The sequence below is a fragment of the Solea senegalensis genome, linkage group LG10, assembly GCF_019176455.1.
Source record: "Solea senegalensis isolate Sse05_10M linkage group LG10, IFAPA_SoseM_1, whole genome shotgun sequence".
NCBI classification, from domain to species: Eukaryota; Metazoa; Chordata; class Actinopteri; order Pleuronectiformes; family Soleidae; genus Solea; species Solea senegalensis.
The window spans coordinates 1,058,340-1,069,200 of NC_058030.1; the positions used below are offsets into that span (position 1 = coordinate 1,058,340).

The window sequence follows — 10,861 nt, forward strand, 5'->3', positions numbered from 1 at the left end:
TACCAAAATAATTATCACCCACAACAGACCTGGAGCAACAGTTCTAGGAAAGTCAAACTGCAATAAATTTGTTTAATTTAATATGTTTAAAAAAGGCGTATGATTTTGTTTGATGATTTAACTATCGTATTTGCTCATGTATCTACTGCTGGTGTGTTATATCATTTGTATTGTAATAAGTCTAATAGATAAATCTATTACTTTATTATGAAACTATTAATTTATTTAGTATTTCTCTGATAACAGGGACAATTAGGAATACATACTAGATACTCGAGATGAACGCCCAGATGTTGTGATAAAACTCAGCTAAATTACAATCTCACCGTCCTCACTTGCATGGCTACTGTCATGTGACTTATGTGTGTTATAAATAAGGTGACATTCTATAGTTTTGCGACTATATAAATGAGTGATTTAAAATGTAGGATTACCAATAAATGTAATCTTTGTTTTTTAAATGCACACCGGTTTGTGTAAGCAATTTCTTTATGTAGATTATTTACTTAACTACATATTTGCTTCGTATTTCCTGTATTTCTATTATATTTTAGTTTGAGTTTCACGAGCTTTGATGTGACAGTACTGTGGGACACTGTGATGAGGAACTCATTGTGATGCGGGTGCTGGTGTAGGTCGGAACCTTTTCGTTGATGCACTAGGAAGAGAGTTGTATACAAATACAAAACAAAACCGAAAGTTTTGCCAGAAAATTGACGAATGCAGCGGAATTATGAAGAATTATTAAAGGATACAATGAATATATAAAATACCGCTGAATTATATTTTCACTGGTAAGTACACGTCATCGTTTACTTCAATGATGGTAAGCAGTAGATTTGTGTTTCGACATTAAACAGCTCATATAACTGTTCAACCTGAGCAACACAAGACATTTTTACGAAAAAAAACAATATAATCTGTTTATGTGTCTTCCTCTACTTTCTGAAAGCTTTATAGTATTATTTATTAAATGTATGAGCTAATAAAAAAACTTTACCTACCCTACAGCTCAGTATGTATGACATTGCAGTCATTACCATATTCATTACAATTACTCATCAGTTGCAGTAATTACTATTCTGTAATTCTACTCTTGATTTAGCTACGTATCACTTAACCTAGTCTAGGAAATATATATATATATATACACTACATAATTCCCCTTCATACCCATTAAATAAAAATGAAGAAACTTATCCTTCACTGAATAATTGTCTAAGAGTTGATATTACTGTTGATATCAGTATAATTAAATCATTTTTTTCCCTGAGAGGATAGAGGTGATAAAAAAAAGTATCTGTCTCATAGCGGTGCCAATTTCAGATGTGTAGGCAGGTTCAGAGTTTATTTATCTGATTTATGAATTTCATGACAATCAAACTCTGCTGATTTTTCTGTGTCTGTGGGGGCAGGTAGATAAAGCTGAGCAGGTGCAGTGTCTGAAGTTACACAGAGGTGTTGGCCGTGGGCCGTCAGTGAGGCACATGGCAGATGAAAGCAACAAGCTGACACTGCGGCGCCTGGAGGCTCCAATCCACAAGTTCATTAAAGTGGCTCTGCCCACGGACCTGGAGAGACTTCAGAAACACCACAATAACATACTGAAGGTGATGGCAGAAATCTGGCTTGACACATGATCTCACCCTCACATCCACACTCTTCTTATTCCTGGTCAACAGATGGACAACTGACACTTTCTCTTATAATTCCACAGTATCAACAGAGCCAGCAATGGGACCGCCTGCATCAGGAGCACATCAACGCCAGCAGAACTGTTCAGGTATATTAATAGAAAGCGGTAACCGGCATACCACCTTTTTTTACGGGCTATTAACATACAGTATTTGATATTTTACAGGTTCCTCGTAACACTAAACTACACATCCAAAACAACCAGTGTCCTTCTCATCACAGCCGCACTAACAGTACATATATATTTTTAAATCTTGTGCCGGCAGATATTTATTCTGAGGATTGTTTTTAGATGAGTGATGCTGTTCACGATCTCTTGAAATTCCTGACCAAGCCTAACCTTGCAACAGAACAGCCTGTTATTTCTGTCTGAAAATGCCTGGACAATTTGCAGCCCATTAGAAAAAATATGTAGGTTTTGCTTAACTGTGAAGTAGAGACTAGTGCTGGTAGGACAACAAATGGACAGTGTTCATCATGACGCTGCCTTAGTGAAGGGAATGTATGCTAGTCATCTGTTTTAGAGCAACCATGAAACACAATGAACAAAGTGAATATTGTATTGGATGGAACGTCCACCTGTTATTACATTATCATGTCACGTGATAAATAGGATATTAACTTTATTACAACCAAACAACTACAGCTGCTGAGAAATGCCATGAGATGTGGTTGAAAATATTCTGTGTAACTCTCGTAATCTGAAAAAATGACTGAATACTTTTTAAGAATGACCAAGACTTACAGAAATGTCTATTTATTCTAACAAAAATCTAGACGAGAAAAGAGGAAACCTTGCAAGAACCATCTCTTGTGTGTAAGTACTTGTGTACTTGTTGACATGGTGAAGGTGAAATGCCTTGGGGGATGTTGTTGCCTGGAAGCAACCATGTCTCTGAAGGTGAAGTAATTCAAAAGAGACACACACCTATCCTCTCACCATTACCCTACAAGTCCCAGGGAAACACACACAGAGTGCTTTCTCATGTCTTCATGGTGTTAATACAGAGTATTGGGGTTAGTCTACTCTGCTTTAGATGTGTACTGTATACGTGTGTGTGTGTGTGTGTGTGTGTGTTTGTGTGCATTTGTGCTTATGTTCAATAGATAAAGTAAATATATAGAAATAAAGTGGCTGAGTGTGTTTTTCTGTTGGATTAGGCTGCCCTTCTTTCTTTGTTTGTGTCCTCTGTCCCTCCCTGTAGAACGACAGTCTGCAGTCTCTCACTTAACTGATGATTGACATGCACGCCCACTAGCCTAGCACCAAGCTAACCTCAAGAGGAAAGCACAGGCAGACCCCCATGTTTGCCACAGCACCTTCAGCTGACACTGCACAACAGGAGAAATTAGTCAATACTTTTGTATCATTGTATCATCTACGATTGAGTATGTCGTCGTTTGTCTGTGCATCTTGGAACTACTTACAGTCATTTGCAAACTGACAGACAGGTGTCTGACCTGCTGTTTAATCAGAGTGTTTTTCAGCTTCATGCGTGTGAGAACAAGTGTATGCATGTATGTTTATTCATGTTGTGTAATTAGCAGAATGTGTTATCGGCAGCCTGTTGACCCCCTGAGCCTGGGTCGTGCGGCGGCCTGGAGGGCTGATGGCTGGGATGTAATCCTCCTGTCACCCTCAGGGCACGGCAGGATGAGGGGGTTTGTTTTCTCCAGCCTCATAGCTGAACCTCATCAAACCCCCACCAAATCTCACACACACACACACACACACACACACACGCACACACACACACACACACACACACTACCCCATCACCCATGACCAGATTAATCTTTCCTACTGGGGCAACAGACAAAATTAACATGTAATTTTTTGAAGGAGGATTTTGAAGTTATGTAAAGTATATAATGGCTTAGAAGAGCAGATCTGATATCAGATTAAAAAAAGACTAATACCAGGTTTGTTCCAAAAATCCTAAAATTCACAAAAAGGCTTCAAAAAGCACAAACTGTAAAAATGTGGGCTGTATTTATTATAGGTGGAGCATTATGTTTTTGCTTGTTATAGCTGGGCTCTAAATGCATCATCACAAATGTGTTGTTAACTTGGTAGTTTAAATGTAAAAAAACGACTACATTAGACTGATATTGGTATTTGTTGATGCTAAAGGTTATGACATCGGTATCCAAAAAAAAAGTGGTATGAATCTGTCCAGAGTTTATGCTATTGTATCGTTTTTGTATAGATTGTTTACATGATTGTGTTTAGAGTTCTTTGTGAATATCTGAACAAAGATTAATAACTTTGTCATCAATTGCCCACTGTATAATGTGCTTTTGTACCAGGTTTGTTTGTCTGTGTGACGCCTCACCTAGGATCCCTGTACATTTTACTCACCAAGTTTCACTGAGAAACCATTTTCTCCTCTGTCCCCCTGCAGCAGCTCAGGGCTAACATCAGAGAGATGGAGAAGCTCTGTGCCCGGGTCCGTGCCGAAGACGCCGAAGCTCTGGAAGCTCTTGTCAAGCCAGTCAGAGAGCAAGCATCGACCGCCGCACATGACTTTTTGCTTTTGCATTCTAACCCTGTGCTTCAGCCCACACCACCATCACCACCACCTGCCGCTCAGTCATCCAGCTGTGTGTCCAGTAGTTGCCATGCTGACGACCATGAGGCCAAGGAGCTGATGTCTGACAGGCAAATACAACTCCGCCTTCCAGAAATTCCTGCAGATCAGAGTGCTGCTGAATCCTGGGATAACCTGGAGGAGGTAGAGTACATTAACATGTCATCTAGCAGTCATGCTATATTTTACAGTCATTTTATACTTTGTTATGATTAGATTGGTTCTTCTGTTTAGAAGGTAAGTGCAGGATATACATTTCACCCTCCAGCATCTGTCAAAGGGAAGTGAAAGCATTGCTTCTTCCCACCACATTATCGTCTGCTTTTATATTGTAAGCAAAATGGATGTGTCAACTATGCAGACTGTTATTATTCTAATCTCTATATCTAATATCTGGTATTTGACTTCTGATGATGATTAAAAATCCAAAATAGATACAAATAGTAATTAAAGTTTCTTTAACTCTAGTGTGTGACTTTTAAATATCAACAAATGCCTGTTCATCATTATCAAATGAACATGTTATAGCTCCACACAACTCTCTCTGTTTCTCAGTATAGGGGTGTTTAGATCTCATGTTGCACATGGGAAGTGATTAGTTGTATGTCAAGACAGACGGTATGACTTAAAACAACAAGAAGCAACCATGAAAATGTCAGTGGAAGTGGAAAAAGGGTGAATTTTACTGCTTGAAAAATCGGGTCGTCCAGTAGTTTGATGAGATGAATGCTTCTTGTCCCCGCCTGCTCCTGCGCTGCCGCTGAATATACACAAACGCTCCCTCAGGCTGGTCTGGTTGTATTGCTTGACACAACTTGTTTTCTGATGAAGAATGCAGCAAACAAATGTTACAGGGGCAGAAACAGGTGAAAACCGGGCTTAACAATTGCCCATTTTTTTAAGTTTACTGACAGTGTAAAATCACTGTAACCCTTAAACTGGACATTTTCATTCACTTTCCTACACTGAATTAAAATTAAAGCACTTAACAAAAGGTAATTTAAAGTACAGACACTGTCAAGCCATTGTCTATACTACGTGTCGCATGGACATATGATTACTCATCACTGCTGTAAAACCAGTGTAAACATTGCACAATCTCGCTAGACGATGCATTTGTCAGTCTCCAACACTGACAGCACTAGAAATAACTATGACAATAAAGTAAATTATGTGTGATAAGCATCATAATGGAATAAATAAAGTTGTTTTTTTTCTTCCCAGGATCTGAAGAAACTGTGTGGTTTGGTGACAGAGTTCTCTCTGCTCGTCCATGTGAGTACAAACATTCAGCTCTGCCTTACATGTCAGCGCTGTGTGCATTTCTCGATCTACATGTGTGCACAGCTACGCCTGTGAACAAAAACAATGTGACGGAGACTGTTGGCCTACAGCGTTTCCAGGACGTAGTGTGTATTTGAGCAAGTGTGCTTGTGTTGCCTGGTAAGGATCCTCTGAGAGAAGGTTACACAGATCAGCTCAGGACTACTGCTGGGGCCCCAGAGGCCCTTCACCCAAACAAGAGGAGAGGTAGAGGAGTAGACGGAGGAAAGAGGGAGGATTTGGGGGAGGGCAGGAGGTTGTCCATGGGGAGTAAGGAGAGCAACAAGGGATCCAAGCAGGTGGAGAACAGACGGCTCAGATTATCACTCTATCCTCAGGGATGGAGGGAGAGAAGAGAGGGAGAGAGATTAACAGAAAAAAATTGAGTGAGAGTGAAGATGTACCAAAACAGAGAGAGGAATGGAGGGGGGGACAGAAAGAGCGTAGACATGTTGTTGTGATGTCTCTGGGGTGAAAGATGCCGTTGGGGGAGTAATATTCAAGCGCTCAGCCACAGTGGAAACACTGAGTGTGTCTGAGTGTGTGGTCGTGTCTGTGTCTGTACATGCGTCATGTTAGTAGCTGTTCCAGTGTCTGTGCTTATGTGCGTGTGCTTTTCTTTGTTTGTCTTCTGGGACCTTCAATTAGCCAGCAACAGGTCATTACAGCTCTAGCTTCTACAAAAAAAAAAGTTTTTAACTTCATTTTCTCGGCCTTCTGCTAAACTGACCACTAGGTCCATTTAGTGGCTCCCTTGGAGCTTTTCATTGTTTCACATTTTTGTTTTTGTTATTATTTGGTGCAATTTGACACCTTCATGAGAATACAGTAGAGCTGAATGATCTGGGGAAAATACCTAATTGTGATTTTTCTGGATGGATATTGTTAATGCGATTTGATATGTGATCTGATTTCTTTTTAAATAAAGCTGCAGGTTAATATTCACTGTGTTATCAATTTTAAACACGATGGAATGTTTCCATGAGATACTATTAAAATACTAACTTTTATTTTGTAATGCAAGCATTGAAGAAATTGGAGATAGGAATTGTTGTTTTTTTATTTGGCATAACACATAGAACAATGGAAAATAGAATGATTAAAATGCAACCTTTGCCAATTGTGTTGTTGTAGGTTTGATTTGTAAATGATGAATTATTCAGGCCTAGATTGAGATAGTGAAAACATTGGTTCTGAACAATAAAGCAACAACAACAATTCTTCATTAGCAATATTAATAAAGATCAACATATATATCACTATGCTTTTACATCAAGAAGTACAAAACACTGTTCATTGGTTTCTTCAACCTTCACGTATTTAGTTATGTGATTTTAATCTAGGTGTAATTGATACTGACTGATTTTAGCCATTGTATTGTGATAACATTTCCAGGTAGTTCTGAGAATCTGCTGCTTGTCACTTTCTTACGTCATTGTAAACAACTACACATTTGAAGGTTTCATTCTGAGCTGTCACTCCTCTCTGACATTCAAATGATCAACTGACACATCAATAAGCAGATTGATCAGATATGAAAATAGTGACAGCTCTTGTATCATTAAGTCCTGAATAGTGTGGCTCCAATAAATGATGGGCCTGTGAAACACTAGTCACTAGACTGGAAACTGTCATCCTCAATGAGATTAGGTTTAAAATCTCTGAAACATAAATGCAGGAAGCTAAAGATAAATGATAAAAGTTGTTTTCTAGGAGGAAATGTGAGAAAGACGAGGAGGAAGAAAAGGGTGCAAAGATTGTTGTTTGTTCACTGTGTCTATCTGGGCCCCACTTGGAGAGAGACAGCTGCCACTCTGAATATTTCATTAGATCCACACACACACACACACAGGTTCGTGCAGCTATTCTTCTTCAGTCACTGCATTGACTTCCATTCATTTGGACAGTCGAAACGAAGCGTTATCCCTAACCTTAACCATCACTAGTTAACACCTAACCCAAACCTTAAACTAACCACAATTTTAAATGCTAGCCCTGAGGTTTGACCTCTTATAAGGACCAGGTTTTGGTCTCCATGGGAACTATGGTCCTGACAAGGTCAATGAACAGCTTCTAGAGGTAATAATACACACACACACACACACACACCCATACAAACATAGTCCATAACAGGTGGCTGCTCTTTTACATACTGTATGTATATTTATTATATGTATCTATGTGTGTGTGTGTGTGTGTACTTGTGTTTGTTACCTCTTTAGGACCTTGTCATGGGGACCAAAACCTGGTCCCAATGAAGCAGAGCATAATTTCTGGGGAACTGGTAAAGTGTAGGGCAAGATTTGAATTGTGGTCAGGTTAAGGTTAGGCAAGGACTTTGATTAGGCTGTCAAAAGCATAGCTGTGCAAACCTGTGTGTGTCTGTGTGTATGTTAATTTGTGTCTCTCTTCTATATCAGTCCCAGCAGGAGAAGATTGACAGCATTGAGGACAACATCAACACGGCCACTGCCAACGTGGTAGAGGGGACCAGGAGCCTGGGGAAGGTGTGTGTGTGTGTGTGTGTGTGTGTGTGTGTGTGGTGTTTGGGAGATAGGGAGATCGATGGCACTTTGCCTCCCAGCTATTCCACAGCGTTTGTCCCTATTGATCTGTTCGAATACGGAGGAAAGCTGCAATTAAGGAAATAGAGAGAAGAGAGGAGTGGAGGGGAGGAAGAGTGATAGAGAGGTAGGATGAGAGGTTGACAAGAGCAGGTCTATGTGTTAGTGTGTGTGTGTTGCATTAAGGAGGGCTTTGAATGACTGTTTAATAGTTTTTCAGGAGCAGCATTGAAGCGTCCACTGTCAATGCGATACACTGAGTGTAACTGGGAAGCCCTTCACACGTATTACACACTTGAAATGTTGAAATCTTGTCTGTAAACGACAGAATGAATCACTTGTTTTTCTCAGTCTACAATAAGACACACACAAGCACACAGAGCTGTGAAAGCAATTTTCTGCCATAATTTCGAGAAAAGAAAATCCAGTATTTCATTTGGGATTAAATGAAAGGGGAGAGATGTTAATCTGTCAGAGGAATTCATTTGTTCTGATGTTTTTGCTCACACTTTCATAATGGTGGTATGGAGTAATACGACTTATTGTCGGGGAAGATAATTGAGGTGTGATTCTCAGTATTATGAGGAAAAACCTGTAATATGTAACACTGAGGAATTGAAATTAAGAAAACAGCTGTGTGTCTTTTGTTCAATTCATACACATGACAACAAAATATATAAGGGAATAATGTCATTTACTAGTGTGAGCGGCACAATCCAAGTATCGCTCCCTTGTCCTAGAGCTGCAGCAGGAGTCTCAGACATAAGGATGCATAATAATTTAAGCTTGCCTCGATCATATATGTTTTTTGTTTGTTTTTTTAAACACAATGTCAATGTACTAACAACGTTTATGAAGTAATTGCTTTTAAATTCACCCAGTGGGTGAGACAGGGAGAGGTTGACCTCTGTGAGGTAGATGTAGTGGGCTACACATTAGGTGAGGTGGTGGGGGTGGAGGAGAGATAAAGCAGATGAGAGGGATGTCAGATGTTTTCATGTGTTTGAAAGCTTGTAATCTGTCATCAGGACAAATGGAAAACACACACACACAGACACACATGTTCAGTCGCCCACATCTTCCACAACCTGTGCCCAGAGTCCTTTTAACTCGACTCCGATGAAATTAAAATTTCCCTCCACTGCCACAGGGTTAGGGACAAGCAATGCAAGCTTTTTGAACTAGATTAATTTAATGCTGAAGTGTTAATCAAGTGTGTGTCCCCGTGTGCACATGCACGTGTGTGAGGACGGTCAGAGAATCAGTCATTAATTGCCATCAGCAAAGAGCACCTTCCACTCTGATGATAACAGCTGTAATAACACACAGGCCACATCTCTCTGATTTCTCCTAAACGAAGATAAAGAGAAGGACTTTGATGCAGCGGTGGACGTGTCGGTTTACATTTGCACATGCAGCCTTGTTTGTGCTGGGGTTTTTTCTTCTTCTTCTTCCTTCTGTGGGTTGATGTGTGATCATGAAAGGTCTTGAAGCCACAAAGTACAAATACCTCTAAAAGATGCGTGTCTGTGGCTGCGTGTTGAATTAACTAAACTAGGACACACTTCTCTCCCTCCTGTCTCTCCAGGCAGTGGGCTACAAGTTGGCAGTGCTGCCAGTTGCCGGGGCGCTGCTTGGTGGAGTATTAGGAGGTCCACTTGGCCTGCTGGCGGGGTTCAAAGTTGCCGGAGTGGCTGCTGCTCTGGGAGGAGGCGCCCTGGGGTTCGCAGGTGGCCGCCTGGTCCAGAAACACCACAAAGCTCAAGTAGATCTACAGATGAAACAACTGACAGCACCACCACCACCAGATGAGCCTCCAGAGTCCAGCAAGGACAAATAATGTGGTTATTCCTCTGACCTCAGCTGGTGGTTAATCACTGAATCTCCTGTGTTGACTGACCAATCGAAAGGACAAATTAAACCCAGAGATTCGGTATTTGACTTAGCTTTGTCCAGTTGTATTCCTGGTTCCAGGCACTGCTGCAATACAGTGATGTTTTAACAGCCAAATGCCATAATGCACAACACAGCAAAGCAGTTTACACTACAGCTGATGGGTATGTTTGGGTCAGCCTCATAAAGCCTCTTAGCAAGTCCTTGGCACCAAGTAAGTTCTGTCAGTTGTTTGCCATTTGAACTATAATTCTTAACGTCATCATTGTGCCTGTTTGGTCTTTGAGAACAGGAACTATGTAAAGTTATTAGTATGCCGTCTTTCATCTGACACTGGGCTCTAAAGCAATACTGATCTGAGTGTTTGTTAGTACACAGTGGCAGCGCAGGTGTGGGTGGGGGCAAAAAGGATTTGTCCCATCAAACCTTCAAGTGAAATTCACTTCTGAAACTTTTCGTGGGCACTTCAGTCATACTCCGACCTGTCTGCAGCCGTCTCACTTTAGTGTAACGTTGCTGTTGCCTCCGTCTGTCTTGACTTACAACTAAGCACTTCCCGTGTGCGCAGTCGCTGGGTAACGCAGGATGTAAACACCACTATACTAAGAGCATTTACAGGGGCTGGTAGGTTTAATGTAAACTATAATCATGTCTCAGTAATCATGTATGCAGCAAACAAGGTGCCAATATGAACTGTACTACTGATATGTGGGTATTTTTTTCTGTCAAATATTGTTATATTAATAATGCAAATTAAAGTGGCACAGCTTCAGAGTTTATGTAAATCATGTGGTA

At 40.5% G+C, this 10,861-nt stretch overlaps 1 protein-coding gene across 1 annotated transcript; it reads left to right on the forward strand.

Moving 5' to 3' along the window:
• The first annotated feature begins 641 nt into the window (after window positions 1-641).
• stx17 (syntaxin 17) lies at window positions 642-10,851 on the forward strand. Its single transcript, XM_044035629.1, has 7 exons — window positions 642-794; window positions 1,416-1,610; window positions 1,718-1,783; window positions 4,101-4,430; window positions 5,511-5,561; window positions 8,030-8,116; window positions 9,762-10,851. Exons 2-7 carry the CDS (start codon window positions 1,488-1,490, stop codon window positions 10,011-10,013), a joined length of 909 nt encoding a protein of 302 aa, XP_043891564.1. The 5' UTR covers window positions 642-794; window positions 1,416-1,487; the 3' UTR covers window positions 10,014-10,851.
• Window positions 10,852-10,861: the final 10 nt, after the last annotated feature.

Coding starts and splice junctions, on each gene's coding strand:
- stx17 (XM_044035629.1), top strand. CDS start 1,488: ATGGCAGATGAAAGCAACAAGCTGACACTGCGGCGCCTGGAGGCTCCA. Junction 1,611..1,717: donor ACCACAATAACATACTGAAG/GTGATGGCAGAA, acceptor ATAATTCCACAG/TATCAACAGAGCCAGCAATG. Junction 4,431..5,510: donor CCTGGGATAACCTGGAGGAG/GTAGAGTACATT, acceptor TTTTCTTCCCAG/GATCTGAAGAAACTGTGTGG.